Genomic DNA, 22,616 nt, shown 5'->3' with positions numbered 1-22,616 from the left:
GGCCGCGGCTTCGGCCTAGCTCCGGAGCCGCAGGAATAACATTAGGAAAGGCCGCGGCTTCAGCCTAGCTCCGGAGCCGCGGCCATCTTGGTACACCCGACGGCGGCCCTCCTCTGTTTACACCCACCAGAGGAGGAGCCCGCACTCGTGGGGAAGAAGCACACGCTGGGAGTTTCTGTACTGCCCGAGGGGGGTCTCTTGCCCCTGAATAGTTGGGGGATTAAATTGCACATAAGCATTCATAACGCAATTAAACAAAGGGCAATACCCATCTCTTTACCCTCCACCTCTGCAGTAATGTGCTACCAAATCTTACAGATTAAGCGAATCTATTAAACACAACATTCTTTTCCAACATAAAACAATCTATTCAGGGCCCTGCATGTCTTTACTATGGTTGTTTATTCATTGTTCCTCTGTAAAGCAATGTGGTGTTTTCTGGATTGCTTATGACAGCTTTCCCCTTGTGTGGTTAAAATGTTCCATGCGATTTACAGTATCAACAGATTCATGAACACTTTTAAAGCCAACCTGTTAATTTTAAGCTTGTCGGCTCATAAAAATTCTGGTCTTATGCCCCGAGAGGAGGGGGGGGGGTCTCTTGTACTGAGAGGAGGGGGGGGGGTTTCTTGTACTGAGAGGAAGGGGGGGTCTCTTGTACTGAGAGGAAGGGGGGGTGTTTGCACCTAGGGGGTACTATAGTTGGTGGGGGGTGAACAGTGGGGGATGTGTATATTACAGTGGGGGGAAGGGGAGATGTGTATATTACAGTGGGGGAGATTTTTTTTTTTGTTGCCGATCCGAAAAATGATCCGATCCGTGACTCCTGATCCGAGGAACAATCCGAACCGTGAGTTTTTTGATCTGTTGCACCCCTACCGGGCACCATGCATATGCACGTTTTACTGTATTTTGTCCATATTCGCATAGAGACGCCCAATAGTTTTACTTGGCTGCCCCACGTAGGGCAAAGTAGCTTTTGCAACTTTTTGTGCTCTGACATTTAACTGCATGTTTTGGTGCATTGGTAGCATGAAAAACGCATGTCTGTTTGCTGCATTTGGGGTGCCATTAGCAATGAATGGCACTGCAAACATGACGTGATCAGCGCTGTGGTGCCTGCCAAGTATACATGCTGTAAAGTCCTCATTAGACATTTTCTAGAATTAATGATCTCTGAGCAACCAAGCCTAGTCTCTAGTTCCAAATTTTTAACCATCAGTAAATGTACACAAGTCTTTACTACTTACTTGGAAATCCTTGAACATCATAGCCATTGCTGGTGTTATTTGGCAGCAAATTGGGCATTCCAAGGATTGCTAAAAATATATAAAACAAAATATGTATTAAGAATCCACATTATGACTTTTCCATAAATGAACTGTCCTATTCACATGTGGTTATCAGTGCTTACCCCAATTCATAAAATAGTTGGGCTGGACAAATCAATCAGCTTTTACATTTCATATAAAAATGCATTGCAGTTTTTATTTTACCTTAAAGTGAAACTTAATTTAGAAAATATATTCCTGCTAGATCACTTCAGGATGGCCCCTTTTGCAGGTACAGATGATATGTAAAACATTAAAAATAAATGTCTATGCTGTTTAAAATCCAATAATTCACCGTCTTGCACATGCTTAGTTGCTCTCCATCGTTGGGCACTTTCAGGCAGTGCCGAATTTAAAGATGCCAATCTGCTGACAGCCTTGAAGCAGAATTAAACCCTCCTATCCTTTATAGCCAAAGAAGCTGCTTCTGCTTGATCTGCAACTGCCATAGTGCTGCACATGTGATCAGTTATGCCACCAGCCATTTGATGGTTTGACAGTTTGGTTGAGAACACAAGCAAATGTGACAGAATTATTAATGAGGAATGTATGTTCCTTGCTAAAGAACATTATTATTTTTTATCAAGTTGTTCTGAGTAAAGTTACGCTTTAATGTAATTAAAGCCCCACTCTGGGTGTAACTTATCATGATACACTTTGTACACCCCCCTACCTGGTAAAGGCAGATATACTCACCTAAGTACCCCAACCAGGTCCCTTACCAGTCACTGGTTCCAGTGTGATAGATAACTGCCAGTGTTGGATCAGCAGTCTAACTGGAAGTGTCCACAACTTGCATACAGTGATGTGGCCACCCAAAGAAGGAGCCTTCCAGGGACTAAACAGAAAAGGAGAAGACTAGGGCCAGCAATGTCACACGATCACAGCTTCAAGTAGGTCAAAAAGCAGCTTTTTTTCCCTACAAGTTAAAGTGGTTGTAACCCCTTGTTTAAAAAAAAAAAAAAAATGCAAGACAAAGGCATAATGAGCTAGTATGCATAGCATGTTTGCATACTAGCTCATTATGAATTACTTACCTTAGATCGAAGCCCCCGCAGCGGTTCCCATACCCCCCTCCGGCCAGCGACATCTCTCTGGGGGGTACTTCCGGGTATTGCGGCTCCGGCGCCATTGATTGGCCGGAGCCACGATGATGTCACTCCTGCGCATGCACGCGGGAGCCGCTGTTAACTGCACACAAACTGAAGCAATGTCACGTACGTGCCACTGCTTCAGTTTGCTTTAGTGTGCATGTGCCGATGACATCAACACATGCAGGGGACAGGAGATATCTCCTAAACAGTGCAGGTTTAGGAGATATCCTGGGTAGCTACAGGTAAGCCTTATTATAGGTTTACCTGTAGCATGAAGTGGTTGTAAAGGGTTTACAACCACTTTAAAGAGGAACTGCAGTCTGCGCACATAATTTGTAATAAAAACATCTTTGGCATTCTCAAGCTTCCCTCCAACCACTTTGCATTCTGTACTTGCCAAATATGTTGCAGAAATCTCCCTCTACCGAGTCTGGCTGAAACCATTTTAACTGTGGGCAGCTGATGATGCTGCCTGTTCACTTTCTGAATTTACACAGACTCCCACCTCCTGCCTTGCAACTCTCATTGTCCCTCTTATGACTCGTTCCCTTCCTGGCAAACTCAACGAGAGTGTCAGAGAAAGTTATGCATGATGCCATACGCCTAGACTTAGACGAGACAAGAAACAAGAAGTGGGCTGTATAAGGTATATACTGGCAGAAAAAAAAAAGTTTTACTATACAAAGTTAAAACAGAGAAGATTTAATAGATGGAAAGTTGAAAAAATTACTGAAGGTCTGCTTAAAGTTAGAAGGGGAATGTGAAAGGTATAGTATTATTATATATATTTATAAAGCTAAAGTAGTAAGGCTTTAAAAGTGGATCTTTCAGGAAAATACAATATCTGCTTTGTCTACAGCCCCCCAACCCCTGAATTAAAAAAAAAATAATAATCCAAAATTGACAAAATACAGCGATTTGAGGGGGAACTAAAAGACTTACCACGGACCAAGGGTAGACCCAGTTCATGGAGGTACTGATGATATCACTGTGCCTTACCACTTCTGGGAAAGCCAGCTGCTTGAAATCCTGTGACAATTCTCTCCTGCAATGTACTTGGGCACATTTTTTGTGGGATTTCGAGCACTAAGCTTTTCCTGGAAGGGGGTAACGATGTCATGGGCACTTTGAGGAAGTGCAGGTAGGTGGGGGCAGTTAACAAGGCAGACCTTGAAATTTTATAAAAAGTTCCACCTTAAGTATTTAAAAAACAAAACAAAAAACCCCACACGCAATCACATTCATTCAATCTAGATGCATTTACCAAACTGTTCAGTCTAGCTCAAAAGTATAAACTATTTACGAGCAATTTTGCCTTTTAAATGCTAACCTGCAAGGTCACATAGTTCTGTGTCTGTGGCACTGCTCAATGCCTCTTCCAGCTCCGGATCAAGGGACAACTTCTCCTCAGTATGGAAATCTTTGGGCTTTTGTTTTGGAATAAATAATTTTCCTGCAAAAACAATAAATAAAAAAATAAAGTAAATTTTGATGTGAAAGGTCAACAAAAGAAATTGTACATAGTCTTTGTTCTGTAGATGGCACAATGATGATTATCTGCATATCCTGCACAAAATGAAATGCATGCCTTTTGCAGCTCTGTGGCGGTGCCATTGCGTGGGAAATTGTTCACCAAAAACACATGGTGTGGTACACTTAAAGGGATACTAAAAGGTTCCTTTTGTTAAAATAACAAACATATCATACTTACCTCCACTGTGCAGCTCGTTATGCACAGAGTGGCCCGAACGTCCTCTTCTGGGGTCCCTCGGCGGCTCTCATGGCTCCTCCCCACATTAGATAACCCCCTCTGGGAAGCTCTCTCCCGAGGGGGTTACCTTGCAGGCACGCTCCCGAGTCATACACTCGGCATCCATAGACGTGAATAGTTTCACTTTTGACTTATTAAATGGTTTACCAATACTGTACTTGGAGGCGCTGTGTTACTTTTCCTTTGTTGCATTGCAGAGACTGCTTCTAGCTCTTTACACTGGCTGCCCTTAGTGCTGGTACATGGATTCTTCTCCCTCTTCATCTTAGAGATGGTTGCTATGGACTTTGTCCCTCCTATTGAGAGACTTTTTTAATCACATTTATCTATGCTGTGTACACCTCCAGGTCTCTCCTCAAATGAGCGCCGAGTTCACAATTGCCCCGTGATGCCCCGCCCACTCCTTCCAATCTTTACTGAGCTTGTTCTAGTCTGCTTGGCTTCTAGCTTCTAGTTGTAACAGGAGACGAGAGAATGGATAAATGGATAAATAGTGATATCTGCGCTGTGTGATACAAAAGGAAGGGGAAAAATGTGACTAAGTGAGTGCTAAATGTGTAAAAACACAATATAAGCAATGCGTGATCCAATAACATCAAAATCTTCAAACAATAATTGATAAATGAAAAAAAACATACGTGTACTCCACAACAGGAGACGAGAGCCATAAGAAAAAGAGCACACAGTGCGCGAGTGTGCAGATTTAGCAGCAGGTAATACATTTCAATACTATCACTTTTAATATTAAGACACTTACCTGTCCAGGGCGCCCGTAATGTCCTCACACAAAGCCGATCTGTCCCTCGGCTCCCAGGTGGAGGCGACGATATTTTCAGTGAGGAAATCAGAAAGTCAAACTCTTACAGCTTAACAGCCCGTTTCCCTACTGGGCATGCGCGAGTCGCGCTGCCAGATCTCACTGGACCTTGCTGTCTTCTGGGATCGGTGCGTCTCCCAGAACACAGGGGGGGAATGGTGGAGGGGCTGGACATGGAGTAGATCGCCACGGAATCTGCAACCATTTATGGGAGAAAATACCTGTATTATACAGGCATCTGCTCCTCCCTCCCCCTGAACCGGAAAAGCGCAAGTTCCATTTTTTGGGGAGGGGGGGGACGCTGCTTTAAATAATACAATTATTCCAACGTTCACGGAGCAGTTCTGCAGCTGCACTGGCAGTCACATACCTTGGATCGTGCCGATTGTTTTACATAACACACCCCCAGCTATTGAATGAGAGATGGGTGTGCGATATGTAAAGTAGACTGGGCGTGATACAAGGCATAAGGACTCATGGGAAATGTAGTTCCCCGTTGAAGATCCAAAAGCTAGCTCAGTGAAAGGAAATTACCGTATTTATCGGCGTATACCGCGCACTTTTTTGCCCTGAAATTCAGGGCAAAATCGTGGGTGCGCGATATACGCCGATACCCGCGCCGAGTTTGAACTACTGCGCCGGCATATACCGAGCGCAGTACACTCGTGTATAGTCAGGCAGGCTTGGCTCCTCTGGCAGTCACATACTGGACGTACAGGACGCACAGAACGTGATCGCGAGAGGAGCCGAGCCTGCCCGACTATACACGTGTACTGCGCTTGGTATATGCCGGCGCAGTAGTTCAAATTCAGCGCTGGAAGCGGGGATCGAGCGGGGAGGACACCGCAGGACGCCGGACCCGACGAGGACGACACCACCGAAGCCGCAGACAGACCCGACGAGGCCGCCGCGCAAGACACCAAAACTAAGTACTAAAATTTTTTTTTTTTACAGGAATACGGGTCCACTTTAGGGGTGCACGCTATACGCCGGAGCGCACAATACCCCTACGGTACATGCTAGCTCTGCTGAACTCCTCCCACCATCTCTAGCATTATACAGCAAAAGAGGAATTAATAGGAGGGATTAGCGCAGATGTCTAGCGGATCAAATGGCGGGCGTAAATGGACAGGTGATCTGTTTACATCTGACCACCCATAGAGGAGAGCGGGCTGTGTCTTTGTCCACTCTGCATGAGCATACACAGTCCAGCCATCGGCCTGCACAGATGGAAAACTGATGATCGCTCAGTCACATGTGTTGGTCCACAAAAACACATTGTGGTCTGTTTTTTATTCGTCAACGGATGGATGAAAAACAGACAGCTGGTCTGACTATGTGAAAGGGGCCTAGAGAAAAAAAAATATAAAATATCATGCTGAATTTTTGGGCATTTTTGTGTATTTTGATGCACTATAGCACATTTAATGGATGATAAATGCACCATATGCACCAATTCCTGCACTTTGTATCATAATAGTGTAATCGGTCAAATATCAGAAACCGTTTAAAATTATTTTTTACTTTTAATTATTTTTAGATTTAGATTTTACTATAAAATAAAAAAATATTTTTTTTAATATCAAATGAAAACTACTGTCAGCACAAACATATAAGCATCATAATTGTATTAAACCATGCCCTAAATTAAATCCAAGCAGCATCAATGTCAGCATTTAAATATTTGTATGGTATGCATGGCTGTTTATACCGAAGCGCTGTAATATATACGTTGTGTTTTGTAATAACACCATTGCAATTCTGGCACATGAGAAACAAAAACTGGAGCAGAGGAACACACAGTTCATAGAAACAAACATAAAGCATATACATCAGTATATAACATACATACAATTCAAATAGAAGGCCGAGCCTTATTTAGAGAATGCAAAAGGAAGCAGCAGTCATCAAATCCAGATATAAGACATGGCAAAGTTTGTGTATTTACACACACATATATTTATAAATAAAAAAAAAAATTATATATATATATATATATATATATACATATACATATACATATACATATACATATACATATACATATATATATATATATATATATATATATATACACACACACACACACACACATATATATATATATATATATACACACATATATATATATATATATATATATATATATACACACATATATACACACACACACACATATATATACACACACACAGTTTGTAGGCTCTATAACTTTCACACAATTTTTTTTAATCAAAAAAGTAGCAGAATTCATTTTGGCCAAAATCTATGAAGATTTGTTTTCTCTTTAATTGGATGTGTTTTATAGTAGAAAGTAAAAAATATAGTTTTTATTTTTCATTTTCAGTCTTTTCGATCGCAAACAATAACAAATCCAGTGGTAATCAAATACCACAAAAATAAATCTCTATTTGTGTGAAAAAAATTCAATATATTTCGTTTGGGTACAGAGACCACCCAATCGCCAGTTAAAGTAACGCAGTGTTGCATAGCAAAAAATGGCTTGGTCCCGAAGAGGGTCAAATCTTCAGAAGCTGAAGTAGATAGAATACATTCAATTTTCTTGCATGTGCATTTATACTCCACACAATGGAACAAAAAAAATCTCCTGCAGTGGGACCCCCCGGCACTGCAAGAAGTAATACTTACCTTACAGGCACTCCAGCAGGCTCCCCTTATCTGTGTGAGCAGGTTGTAGTAGCCTCCTCTCTAAGGTGCTCCCAGGCATGGCTGCATGCTTGTCCCCGCCCCCCCCCCCCCACATAAAATGCAGCGTTAATGGCCCGCCATTATAAGTGAGGACGTTGAGGCCAGAGCTATGTGAAGAAGAGGTAAGTGCTGAAGCCAGCTGGAACAGAAAACAGGGCAAGTCATACAGACTTCTAAACCCCCTAAAAAAAAAAAAAAAGAAAAAAAAAAGAACGAACATTTAACCCTTGCAGTGCAGGGGGACCCCCTTCAAAGATATGTTTGTGATCCAATCTGGAGTTCGGCTTTAAATCTTGCTGTGATATGACTTTTGCATACAATGAGAGCAGACTGAAAAACAGGAACCTGCTATTGTAGTCAAACTTCAATAGGTAAACACCGCTCAGTTTTCCATTGTTTAAAACACATGCAGACATTCTCACATGTATCAAATTGTTGGCCATTATACATGTGCTTCGCCTTTGAACAGTCCCGGTCTATTATTCAGCTGGTTTTGTTTCACATAGGAACTCACAATACAGTCCTGGGTCTGATCTCATTTACCTCTGGATCTGAGTAAACCATTCAGTAACACAAGGCAGACATTCTTGCCTGCGCTTTCCCATATATGAAATAAATGAAAATTTACAACACAGACATAAAATATAACCAGCTACCCATGGTAGGCGATTTATAGAAATGATCATTAATATAGATATCTTCATTCAAAGAACTCACTGGTTATATTTTTTATAAGTCTATAGCATAGGACACAATAAGGGATATTCTGTGAATCTACAGGTACATTTGCTCGACTGTTTTTTAGATATGTTTTTTCCTCTCCAGGTCAAATGTTATACATTCGTTAAAAATAGAGTATCAGGAAAATATTGCATTATGGCCATTAGATGGAGTGGACAATTATATCATCACTTATATCCCATGATCATCATCTCCATTTAGTGGCCATAATGTAGTATTTTGAGTCACTCTATTCTGTATGAAGAAGAACATTTGACCAGGAGGCAAAATAGCCTAGTAACACTTGCTTTTGCCCCCATTCCTATGGAATGAGTATACATGCAGTTTCACTGGACAAATAGCTCTATGGGATTTTTTATATGTACACCGCTAAGTGTGACTGACCAGCAACTAAAGAAATTAGTTATATGGCAGATACAGGGAAGTCCACAAGAAAAACAACAAAAGGCACAAGCAGGAAGAAAAGTATGAGAAATCTAAACAAATCAAGCTATACGAGACAACTTCTGATTGGTGGATGTGTTATGGCGTGTCGAAGGTTTGTACTTGTTGCAATAACCTATAGTTATAAGAAAGCAGGAGAAATCTAACCAACCCAATCTGAATAAGGCATTAGCTCTTGGCAACTAATAGACCAATGTTTCAATGATCAGTGGACAGAAATTTGAATGGTTGCCATTGGCTTAATGGTTGGCAGTTCTGCCGAGCAGCACTGCGGTCATTGGATACTCCGGAGTCCTTCAACACATGCTGGTATGCTAATTGTCTTCTATCCACACTGACCCTAGTATGTGTATGCATGCAAACTAGGGGCCTTAGATTGTAAGCTCCTTGCGGGCAGGGACTAATTGCGCTATAAAAGTACCTGTAATAAATAAACTACAATAATATAGCACTATACTTCTGGCAGGCAGCAACAATCCTCTGTGGACTTTCAAGAAGTCTGCAGGCAGAGAGCAATCTAAGACATCATTTTCATCGTGTTATTTTAATCTACCAATGTAAACATATGATTGAAATAACTGGAATGACATCATCCAACTCAGTATTTATTGTTCTGAAGGGTTTGGACTTGTAGTATATTACACAATCTTTACACAAACACTCCCAAAACCTCACCTAAATCACCAAACAGAGCGAAATGAGAATAGAAATGCATCTCTGCTTTTAAATTTGAAGTCTTAAGTCTTACCAGCATCACAACCCACAATCATTTGGACACCATGATCAACAATGGACCCATCTACAAATCAAACACTCTTTAGCACAATGTAGAAGCAATTCCTTTACTTACATTTTTGTTTCCTTTTTTTTTTTATATCAATTACAGCTCTGCTCTAGAAAGCCTTACATACACTTCATGCCCCATGCACAGTGGGTGTTTAGCCCCGATGCTTGAGACTCCAGTGTTTAGGTGCAGGGGGGGGGGGGGGCACAGAGGTGCACCATCCAGACCCACTTCTGGCAGCCTGTAAAAATCTATGGAATGCTGGCCGCTGCTGGACAGTGTACTAATGGTTAGAGCAGTATGCACCCTGGGATGAATGCTCAGAACAGAAGCAGTTTGTATTTCGGGCATTCGTTCCTCGGCTCATACTGTCCTAAACATTGGTAGCACCTGACGGAATGTTCTGCAGCAGCTGTCATCAGCCTCTTGTAGACTTATACAGGTTGCTAGAAGCAGGGCTGGACGATACTCTTGTGGCCTCTGCCTTCACCTAAACCCATGAGACCTTAAAGTGGAGCTCAACTTGTAGGGGGGGGGGGGGGGTAATCAGGTTTTGACATGTACATTACCCACTCCAACTTCCGGGCCAGATCGCAGTGGTAATCTATGACAATGGGTGTTAAATATATATATATATATATATATATATATATATATATATATATATATATGGGCGTATATATACGTCCTTGCCTTTCCGCGGGTCGGGGGTCCGATCGGGTCCCCCCCGCTACATGCGGCGGTCAGATTCCCACGGGGAGCGATCCGGGAAGACGGCGCGGCTATTCGTTTATAGCCGCTCCGTCGCGATCGCTCCCCGGAGCTGAAGAACGGGGAGAGCTGTATGTAAACACGGCCCGTGCTTCACTGTGGCGGCGCATCGATCGAGTGATCCCTTTTATAGGAAGACTCGATCGATGACGTCAGTCCTACAGCCACACCCCCCTACAGTTGTAAACACACACTAGGTGAACCCTAACTCCTACAGCGCCCCCTGTGGTTAACTCCCAAACTGCAACTGTCATTTTCACAATAAACAATGCAATTTAAATGCATTTTTTGCTGTGAAAATGACAATGGTCCCAAAAATGTGTCAAAATTGTCCGAAGTGTCCGCCATAATGCCACAGTCACGAAAAAAAATCGCTGATAGCCGCCATTAGTAGTAAAAAAAAAAAAAAAAAAATCAATAAAACTATCCCCTATTTTGTAAACGCTATAAATTTTGCGCAAACCAATCGATAAACGCTTATTGCGATTTTTTTTTACCAAAAATAGGTAGAAGAATACGTATCGGCCTAAACTGAGGAAAATTTTTTTTTTATATATGTTTTTGGGGGATATTTATTACAGCAAAAAGTAAAAAATATATTGCATTTTTTTCAAAATTGTCGCTCTATTTTTGTTTATAGCGCAAAAAATAAAAACCGCAGAGGTGATCAAATACCACCAAAAGAAAGCTCTATTTGTGGGGAAAAAAGGACGCCAATTTTGTTTGGGAGCCATGTCTGTTAAAGCGACGCAGTGCCGAATTGTAAAAACGCCTTTGGGCATTTAGCAGCATATTGGTCCGGGGCTTAAGTGGTTAATAGAAAAATAAGATTTATTAGCAGTGGGCACTGTAGGGGGGCAGATAAACTATTTTTTATTACTGGGTTTAGTAACACTAAGTTTGCAGCCACTTTAAGGGCGCATCCCCACGAGCAGCTGCTGAAATGCACCATGACGGAGGTGGTGCTGATGTCTGGCAATGACGCACTGCATGGTTTATATTTTCTTTACCTTTTTTCCCCCCCTCAACCTCTTACTGCATTGCAACAACATTGCTCCATGGAGAGGCAGCTTTATGTAAGCAGCCTCGATTGATTGGTTTGAATAATTTAGCACTACACTTAAAGCTTTATTGAAAAAAAAAAATCTGCTGGTAACTGGAACAAATCTATGACAACTTTTTATTGAACACAGGCAATTTACCAAAATGATCAATACTTTTTCCAACGAATTTCAGTACAAGGTTTTGGGTGGATTTACATTTTCAGAGAGAAAGTGAGAAACCCATCTGATAAATTCACATAGCCGTTTGTTCATCAAAACTGCATATAAATTTGTTCTGTGTAAAGGAGTCTAAATCAAATGTTCCCTTATGGCCACTAGAGAAAGCTTACTGGTTTCCTATGATAGTCAGCACCATCTAGTGGCCTTAATGTGGTATTTTCCGCATTCACAAATTTAAATTGCAGAGTATACAGCCTGAGAAAACTTGATTTTGCCCCATTCACAGAGGAGGCATTTACATGCAGTTTCGATGAACAAACAGCTATGCAAATCTTTTATAAAACACATCCCTTAGTGTCAGCTAGTATGCAGACACCTGCTGCTGTTCTATTGTCAGCTCCACCGACTTCTCAACCGCCTGGTGTGCTGAGCACTCATCAGCTTCTTTTTAAAAAAGCAAAAAAAAAAAAAGTCAGACATCCTTGTAGGCCAGTGAATCCACTGTAAACCAATTATACAATAAATTATCTATTTGACTGTAAATACCTTTGTAAACATGACTGTACAATAAAACCTTGGGGGGAAAGCTGACTATTACCACATAAAAGCTCAGGAAAGACATATGCTTCAGAAAAGATTGAATAAAGCTTTTCTGGCAAAGTACCATTTTCTGTGGTTTTCCGTTAGTCAAAATGAACTAAATTTTTGGTGTCAGTAAATGTAATGAACAGCCATAGAAAAACAATCAGCAGCTCCGGACTCCATTGTGAGGATGTTGCCGTTACGGACATGTAATCATTGTGAGTTTATATTATATATTAATCTGTTTGTTCAAGACACATTGCTTTCTAGGGACTAAGAAATATGAATAACCTGCCAATTTACAGTAAGCAGAACATCCCATGAGCCAGGCAGACAAAGGCTGGACATAGTTGGATCAGTTCTTTTCAATCAGCCAGCTGGACGCCAACGTCTTCCGAATACGCTGATCAGCGCTGTAGCCGACTGCCTGAAACTCTGCTCAAGACACAAATCTTCCATCAAGCCCGTTCAGAAGAAGTTAATTACCATGACATCTCGTGAATGGGAACAGCTATAGAGAGTAGAGGTCGACCGATATATCGGCCGGCCGATATATCGGGCCGATATTCAGTCATTTTGGAGAAATCGGCATCGGCCGATTATTATCCAAATGTGGCCGATATTTAGCAGATCTGCATCAGCAGAGTGTGGAGAAGGAAGGAGGAACATGGGGTTCCCCCTCCCTTCTCCACACTGTCTGCAGAGCAGTGCCGTGTGTGTGAAGGAGAATGGAGCTGTCGGACTGATGTCGGGGTGGGCGGGACCCGGGGTGGGCGGGACTCAGCTATCCAACACCAGCCAATGGGATGAGATCATTGGCTGGATAACTGCTGGGTCCCGCCCACCTCCAACATCACGATGAATCTGAGCTCCTCTCTCTCTCTGCTCTCACAGTTTCACAGCACATAATGTAGCTGAATGTGTGAAACTCTCTCTTCATACAGTTTCACAACTGCTGCAGAGAGAAAGAGGAGCTCAGATTCGTTGCGATGTTGAAGGTGGGCGGGACCCGGGGTGGGCGGGACTCAGCAGCTATCCAGCCAATGATCTCATCCCATTGGCTGGTGGACAGCTGAGCCCCGCCCAACCCGGGTCCCGCCCACCTTCAACATCGCAATGAATCTGAGCTCCTCTTTCTCTCTGCAGCAGTTGTGAAACTGTATAGAGAGTTTCACACATTATCTGCTACATTATGTGCTGTGAAACCTGCCAGTGCCACCTGCCAATGCCATCCAGTGCCACCTGCCAATGCCATGCCAACTAGTGCCACCTGCCAATGCCAACTAGTGCCATCTGTTAATGCCATCCAGTGCCACCTGTCAATGCCATCCAGTGCCACCTGCCAGCGGCAACGCCATCCAGTGCCACCTGCCAATACCATCCAGTGCCACCTGCTAATGCCGTCCAGTGCCACCTGGCATTGCCAATGCCATCCAGTGCCACCTGCCAATGCCATCCAGTGCCACCTGCCAATGCCACCCAGTGCCATCTGCCAGTGCCATCCAGTGCCATCCAGTGCCACCTGCTAGTGCCAACTAGTGCCACCTGCCAAGGCCATCCAGTGCCACCTGCCAATTAGTGCCACCTGCCAGTGCCAACCAGTGCCATCTGCCAGTGCTAACTATTGCCAATTAGTGCCACCTGCCAGTACCATCCAGTGCCACATGCCAATTAGTGCCACCTGCCAGTGCCAATTAGTGCCACCTGCCAGTGCCAATTAGTGCCACCTGCCAGTGCCACCTTAGTGCCACGTGCCAACCAGTGCCACCTGCCAGTGCCATTGAGTGCCACCTGCCAATCAGTGCCATCTGCTTTTGCCAATTGGTTCCATCCAGTGCAATCTGCCAGTGCCAATTAGCGCCACCTGCCAAAAAATAAAAAATCGGCCTAAAATATCGGCCGCAAAAATCGGCATCATATATCGGCCATCGGCCGCCCCAAATTCTAAATATCGGCATCGGTATCGGCCAGAGAAAAACCCATATCGGTCGACCTCTAATAGAGAGAATGGAAGTCAGCCAGTCCCTGCTGATCCGGCTGAAATGTTGATCTATTTATGGCCAGCTAAGTGGAGCTTTAGACTAGAAAATGGTCAGACAAGCAGGATTTTTATTTCAGAAGGGACATATAAAGTAAGAGCAGTTCACTGCACAAATTTGGCAATGCCGAAGATGATGACGAGCTCCCACGCATGCACAGGAGTGACGTCATCTCAGCCTGGCCAGTGACAAGACCTGGAAGCATAGTCATGGGAGTATAGTTCCGCTTTAAGCACCTAAAACATTACAGAGTGACACAAATTCTTGGAGACTTTTGTTGCTGTTGAAGCACGTGTTCTCCAGTTACTCAGTGTTACCTACCAGTACTCAAGATTCGGCTCATCTTCTGAATTGTGTAATGCAATGGCATGATGCAGCAAGACAAGTCATTAAAGTGGTTGTAAACCCTTACAAACCACTTTTTGCTACAAGTAAGCCTATAACAAGGCTTACCTGTAGCTAGCCTGGATATCTCCAAAACCTGCACGGTTTAGGAGATATCCCCCTGTATCTGCATGTGTCAAAAGTCATCTGCACATGCGCACTGAAGCAATGGCACGTCGTGACGTTACTTCAGTTAGACTGTGTAGTTACCGGCGTGGGAGTGACGTCACACCGCTCCAGAAGGAAGAGAGCCACGGAGCCGTAGTCCACAGCCCCGGAAGGAAGAGGAGCGAGAAGATGGACGCAGCCTGCACTGGGGATAGTGCTGGATTCATTTGCAGGTAAGTGTCACATGATGGGCTAAGTATGCGATGCATACTAGCCCACTATGCTTTTAATTTGCAGGGCTTTCAATGAGCAAAAGAGAAAGTAAAACTCATCCCTCACTAAAACGAAGAGGGAGAATCTTCCTAACGGGGAGACAGACAGTATAAAAATTAGACGTTTTAAACCCTCTGCACTGTAAAACACGTTTTGCCTTTAGTTATACTTTAATGCCGACACACAACTATCCCGGCACAAAGAATCAGAAATGCAGTAATCCGAAAGACAATGTTGTCACTGTGACAATGACTTGTGTAATTACAGTGATCGGTAGAAGGATTACAGGTGCATCATTTGGAAGCCTAGAGGCCATGTCACATTACAGAGTGTCACTGGAACCTTCTGTCCATTCACCTTCTCCTATGGAATAACCCCCTCCTTAGCTAAAAATCAAGATCAGATCCTGAGATGGAGCAACTTCCACCAAGTTTTACTTTGGCGATCCTGGTGTTGCCATCAGCATTATCACTTAAAGGGGTTGTAAAGGTAAAAAAAAAAACATTTCCCTAAATAGCTTCCTTTACCTTAGTGCAGTCCTCCTTCACTTACCTCATCCTTCCATTTTACTTTAAAATGTCTATTTCTTCTGAGAAATCCTCACTTCCTGTTCTTCTGTCTGTAACTCCACACAGTAATGCGAGGCTTTCTCCCTGGTGTGGAGAAAGCCTCTTGAGGGGGGAGGGGGCGAGCAGGCAAGTCAGGACGCCCACTAACACACAGCTCCTTTCTCTATCTGCAAAGTAGAGAGTGTCCTGACTTGCCTGCTCGCCCCTCAAGAGACTTTCTCCACACCAGGGAGAAAGCTTTGCATTACGGTGTGTAGTTACAGACAGAAGTGAGGATTTCTCAGAAGAAATAAGGACATTTAAAAGCAAAATGGAAGGATGAGGTAAGTGAAGGAGGACTGCACGAAGGTAAAGGAAGCTATTTAGGGATTTTTTTTTTTTTAACCTTTACAACCCCTTGAAGTGTGACTTCGACCTTAGGCTCCATCTATTACTGCAGTGCACACAAATATGTGTACTTATTGTAGCTGTGCTTCAGTGCCATTCATTCCCAATAGCACCACAATGTTACGGTGCACCAGGAGGCATAGTAACAAAGTACCATACATTCTGGTACAATGCGTTTAAAAAAATAATAATCTTTGGTGTGATGTTAATGCACTGTGTAGATCTTTCAAATGAAGCTGCCCTAGCACAATGAATGTTATACTGCATAAAACGCCCATTTACACGCACGCACTGTTGCACCTGCCTAGGATGTCTATGCTGTTTTGCACACTTTAAATTTTAGCATAAAACAGACATTGAGGAAAGCACCACCCCACCCTTCTATTAGATGTAGGACTGGGTTACAGAAAACAGACTGCCATGGGATGTAGACATAGGCATGATCTCAGGTGATATGGCCAAAGGGACCGATATTTAGGCACATCTGGCCAGTAAGGTATTATAAACGATTTCAGAACTCTTTTTTTAATTGAATGACCTAAACAATTCAGTACAGGAACTGGACCAAAGTGGCATATCAACTAACAGCTTTTTAAATAAATGCTACATTCTCCCCTAATGTGATATAATTTTTATGTTTTTAGATGCCGTTTCATACTATCATGAATACATCTCACTCACATCTGCATATTCACCCCCTAGTGGCCGGGTATCTGAATATCAGGCAGTAGAATCAACATCCTCAAAACACTGTCTGCGATTAAATGCTATTGCACCTGTTACTCTCAGACCCCTTTCACACACAAGTCCAAGTACACCAACAGTCTGGTGCCATGGTAGGGGGAGCAGACAAGCACAATCACTATGCATTAAAGCACAGGCTGGGTATAAAGCAAACACAACCGTTTCCATATACATATATAAAACTATACACAAAAACATTTCTTCTTCATTTAGACGAGTGATCAAATTATGTCGGGATTGTTTTAAAATTTAGGAGTATTTTTTTTTTTCTTTAGGACAAGTGACAGTGAATGTCATACCTATATCTACCACCTGCCACCAGATTTAAAGGTCAAAGATGTATGCCATTGTGCTATTGTATTTGATACACTGTATACATAAAAAAGGAGGAAGGTAGACAAAGCTGGCAATGAATCACAGGATTCCACACCAAACATTCAGCTTGACTCGGTAAACACTGCACTTTCATGTAAGCAATGCTCAGAATATTCAAGGCTGATGCAAATGTGGATAGTGTTATTGCTGGCGGCTCCACCACCGTCAGGACATTTAGGCAAAACAAGAAGTGTTTGGGTTAGCTTTGACAAGCAAGGACAGGATCTCAGCAGGCGAGGAGGACAGAGATCTGATTTCATGTATGAACAAGGTGTAATACTTATCAGTTCTTCTGAATTGGACATGTAATGACACAGCCCGAGACAGAGTCTTCATGGCACAATACCACAATAATACGGTTCCCAAAACAATCCTCATAACATTTACAACGCCACAGATTAAAAAAAAAAAAAAACTGTTATCGGAGAGCAGGAAACCGCAAAAGAACAATCAGATTACAATGCACTTGTAATGCATTTAAAGCTGAACTCCAGGCTGAAACAAAAAACACCCTTGGAGTGGGAACACCCTCTCCAGCTCGGCGCGTCTAGAAGGGGTACGCGCTCGGCGCGTCTAGAAGGGGTACGCGCTCGGCGCGTCTAGAAGGGGTACGCGCTCGGCGCGTCTAGAAGGGGTACGCGCTCGGCGCGTCTAGAAGGGGTACGCGCTCGGCGCGTCTAGAAGGATACCAGAACAAGGAGACATAATTGCCTTATTCTGCAGTCCAGCAGGCTATCTGTGCAACCGGGTTGTTGCATGCTTCCGCTCTAAGCCATTCAAAGCTTTGGATGTACAATGGATCACCCCTCCACTCTGCATATGTAGAGCAGACACGGATGCAGGCTGCTCTACCCTAAGAGCCCTCCGAACAGTCCGGACAGATCCCCTTCTGTTTATTTAAGCCATAGGTCTTCAAACTACGGCCCTCCAGTTGTTCAGGAACTACAATTCCCATCATGCCTAGTCATGTCTGTGAATGTCAGTGTGTTACAATGCCTCATGGGATGTGTAGTTCTACTACAGCTGGAGGGCCGTAGTTTGAGGATCCCTGATTTAAGCAGTCTGTTTACATCTGCCGCTCTATAGGAGGTGAATGGAGGGTCCGATTGGGTACGCCTGAAAAACAGACAGGCAGACCTGATCGGACCGATCGTGTAAAAAGGAGCCTAAGACTGCTTTCGCACTGATGCACAGTGGTTTACCTGCACCTCAACTGACCTTGCTCTTCACTTCTTTCTCAGGATTCCTGCAGCTGGTTGCTGCTGTCCCCCAGGCGGTTATGGCTGGTGGCTGCTGTTGGTTGTCCTCCAGGGCTGGTACTGGTACTGGTACTGCAAGGTTGATAATGGCTGCTGTCCCAGATCGCAGGTTTCCCATGCATTAGTGTGACAGAAGCATGCAGAGGCCGTAGACCGAGAGCAGAGCAGTGTTTCCTGTCACAGGCGGAGTACATTTGGCATCACTCCACCTGTGAAGGAGCCGCACTATACAGGAAGCATCGGCTCTGCTTCCTGTAGCGGCGGCTCCGTTTTTCACGCTGATGCTTGGAGATGGCGGTCTGGAACCCGCGATCTGGGCTTGCCGACCCGCCATCTGAGAGCAAGACGTGGCGAGGCACATCAAAGGGCGCCGCAGGCCACAGCAGTTGGGCATCCCTGCCCTAGAGATAACAAACATTTAATCCTTGAAGTGCAGGGGACCCATTGTAAGGGTGTTTTTTTTTTTTATTCCAGCCCAGAGTTCAGCTTGAACAAATTAAGATTATTGATAAAGGTTGCTGCTTACTACAGTAGCAAACATCTAACTACGTTTTTATGTTTTCTGCAACATCTAGACAAAACAAGTCTAGTAAAGAAAAAAAAGTCAAAAGAACAGTATGGAAGGCGTCACCTTATAAAAGATGGTGGATCTTCTTTATAGAACACTGTACAAAGGTTAAGTGCCATAAAAGTCATAAAACACAATTCAGCCTTGGCGATGTATTGTGGGGACATAAAGGACACTGACAATGATATAGAATGTAGCATAATTCACTAAAAACATGGAACACAACCAGCGGCCCATTGACATTTACTGTGTGGCCCTCGGGGCCCCATCAGACAGTATATATTTTCTTTACCTAGGTTTTTATTCAGGCCAGTAAAAAGGAAAAAATATTTAGACTGGGTTCTAGTAGTTAAATGGGTTGGTTTATTTCTCTGACACTGTTACTTTTTCTGTGTTGCACATTTCTTTTAACTCTTGGGACTATTTCACACTTCAGCACAGTGTACCCGCAGTTGCCCAGAAAGCTCTATTAGATTGCACTTTTTTGGTGCGTTTTCCAAAAGTGCAACAAAAATGCAGCATTGCAGGACTTTTGGTGCATTTTCAGAAAAATTTACCAAACCGCGCAATCTAATAGAAGTCTATGCAAAACCGTGGGATTTGGCATAACTCCACCTGGGACAGGAACCTAATAGCCAGCAAAACCAGCAGACACTGAAAAATAAAAAGGTCAGTTTCTTTAATAATTTTTAATGAAAATTTCAAGGACAATTCCAAAAATTTGGTACTTACTCGCATAGGAAAAAAAAACAGTATAAACAATACAAAAAAGTACAAGGGATCATGAAGGTAAATTAGAGAGAGATTATATATATATATATATCAGCAAGCCTTGTACTTAAAGTGATTGTAAAGGTAGAAGTTTATTTTCTATCTCAATGCATTCTATACATTGAGATAAAAACCCTGTGTGCAGCAGCAACCCCCCCCCCCCCCAATACTTGCCTAAGCCCCCTCTCGATCCGGCGATGTCCACGAGTGCCTGGCGCATCTGAAACTCTCCCACCTCATTGGTTGAGACACAGCAGCAGCGCCATTTGCTCCTGTTGCCGTCCATCAAAGTCAGTTAGAAGATGAGGAGAGTCATGTCTAGGCCAAAGATTTATAACCACTGCCATGTGTTCACTAGGAGACACATGTGATATGCTCAGGCTGTTAAAGTAAATTTAGAATACTAGCTTAAAAGAAAGCTTTAGTTTGTGGAAAAATTGCTAAGCTCTTCAATATTTCCACTCTCAGACCGACAAAATCTATACAGACCAAAGCACCTGAAATAATCTCTTATCTGCATACCGGTTGCAGGTCAGTAAGTATTAAGCCAGTGAGTGTAACAGTCTATTAAATAGCTTTGTAAAAAGAAAAAAAGTGATGCCCGTGCCGGGTGGAAGAAAAGGGAGAGAACTGAGACTTCAGGCGGCCACATCGCTGGGCCATGGGACAGGTGACGCGCGTTTATTAAAAGTCAGCAGCTACACTTTTTATAGCTGCTGTCTTTTAATAAAACAGGAAAACGAGTGGAACTCGCCTTTAGTATAAATTTAAACGCTTCAATACCAGATTCTTTTACACCCTACCCAGGCCAATTATCAGCTTTCAGTGCAATCACAATTTGAACGACAATTGCAACGTCATCCAACACTGTACTAATTTGTCGTCTTATTCCACCCAAATAGAGCTTTTTATGTATTTAAATCAGTTTTTTTTTTTTTTAATATATATATATATATATATATATATATATATATATATACACACACATGTTTTTGTTTGTTATAACATTTTGCAAATGACCCTTCACAAATTTAGGCCAAAATGTATATTGCTAAATTTCTTTGGTGAAAATAACCCAAGTCAGTGTTTATTATTTAGTCTGTAGGATGGTTATGGAGTCCACAAACTATGGGATATATCTGGAAATTGATCGGTCCTGATGTACTGAAGGCCTATCTCATTTCTTCAGGCCCAAAAATGCCAGGACAGTACAAATTTCAATCACATGGTACAGATGGGCTACGATTGGCACAGAGCTTGTCGCAATAGTACATAATGAAAGGCATGAATTAAAGCCTTTCATTGTGTACAACTGTCATGTGATCTACTGTGATTGGCCACAGCGATCACATGGTACTGGGCCGGAAAAGTGATCTGAGGGGGATATATTCATTTTCTAAGACTAATCACTGCAATTATATATAAAAAAAATAAATTGGCTCCTATCTTTAGCTTGTTCAAGTAAGCTTTGAAAATAAAAAAGGTAAAAAGCTCATTGGTTACCCTCAATTCCCCTCATTGTCTGCAATAATTTATAAACATTTGTGATCCATCTCTTTACCGTTTTAACAATTACATCAGCAAAAAATAAAATCGTGTGAACTTTTTATCTTTTCTCCATGTATGAACTACACCTGTGCAGGTATGAAGGCAGCAAAGTAAAATGATTCCATTTAAGGTATTCTAATAAAATTGTCCACCATATCTCTCCATTGATTCACATCTGAGTCATAGGCCTATCAGCTGGGACGCAAGTTCAGTTAATCAGTTACCGATATGTAGGCCTGTTCTGTTTATTACACATAAATACTTGGTTTACAATTTGTTTTGTCATCAGCATTCCCTAGGAAACTCCTTATACTTTCAACCCCAATATGTATATTGCAAAGCAGAAAATCTGATTTACAAAACGTAGACACAGATAAAGGTACTGGGCCGGATTCAGATAGGTTAGCGGATCTTTAGATCTGATTTACGTTCCGCCGCCGCAAGTTTTTGAGGCGAGTGCTTAATTCAGAAAGCACTTACCTCAAAACTTGCGGCGGCGTATCGTAAATCCCCCGGCGGAATTCAAATTCCGCGGCTAGGGGAGTGTACTATTTAAATCAGGCGCGTCCCCGTGCCGATCCAACAGCGCATGCGCCGTCCGCAATTTTTCCCAGCATGTATTGCTCCAAATGACGTCGCAAGGACGTCATTGGTTTCGACTTTTATGTAAATTACGTCCGGCCGTATTCGCAAACGACGTAAAAAATTCAAAACTCTGAGCGGGAACGACGGCCATACTTAACATAGGATATGCCACACTTACCCCTGCTATGGCAGGGGTAACTTTCCGCCAGAAAAAGCCGAACGGCCGCGATTCGCATGTCTTAGGATAAGGTAAGGGCACAGTCTGGCCATGTAGTGGGGCACAGTCTGGCCATGTAGTGGGGCACAGTCTGGCCATGTAGTGGGGCACAGTCTGGCATGTAGTGGGGCACAGTCTGGCATGTAGTGGGGCACAGTCTGGCATGTAGTGGGGCACAGTCTGGCATGTAGTGGGGCACAGTCTGGCATGTAGTGGGGCACAGTCTGGCATGTAGTGGGGCACAGTCTGGCATGTAGTGGGGCACAGTCTGGCATGTAGTGGGGCACAGTCTGGCATGTAGTGGGGCACAGTCTGGCATGTAGTGGGGCACAGTCTGGCATGTAATGGTGGCACCGTGAGGCGAGGCATGACTAGTAGGAAGGGGGTAGTCTAATACGGTGAGTATATCCCAAAACCAACATTTTGGCTGGAAAATTAGGGGGTCGTCTTATACGCCCAGTCGTCTTATACGCCGGCAAATACGGTATTTACAATTTATATCTACCAATTAAAAGGTGATTT

General features: G+C 43.1%; 1 protein-coding gene across 2 annotated transcripts in view; it reads right to left on the bottom strand.

Moving 5' to 3' along the window:
* Positions 1–22,616, bottom strand: part of LOC120931347 (tropomodulin-3-like) — a 96,533-nt gene that overhangs the window by 17,622 nt on the left and 56,295 nt on the right. Inside the window, exons 4-5 of one of the 2 annotated variants that reach the window (XM_040342685.1) lie at positions 3,756–3,878; positions 1,251–1,319 (exon numbers count right to left, since the gene is read on the bottom strand). In XM_040342685.1, the coding sequence (XP_040198619.1) occupies positions 1,251–1,319; positions 3,756–3,878 (192 nt within the window). Of the gene's footprint in view, positions 1–1,250; positions 1,320–3,755; positions 3,881–22,616 lie in introns of both variants that reach the window. The other variant, XM_040342687.1, reaches the window with a different exon arrangement.

Source organism: Rana temporaria, chromosome 3, assembly GCF_905171775.1.
Source record: "Rana temporaria chromosome 3, aRanTem1.1, whole genome shotgun sequence".
In the NCBI taxonomy this organism is placed as follows: domain Eukaryota; kingdom Metazoa; phylum Chordata; class Amphibia; order Anura; family Ranidae; genus Rana; species Rana temporaria.
The sequence above is the reverse complement of the archived record's forward strand: the minus strand, read 5'-3'. Positions and strand labels throughout refer to the sequence as shown.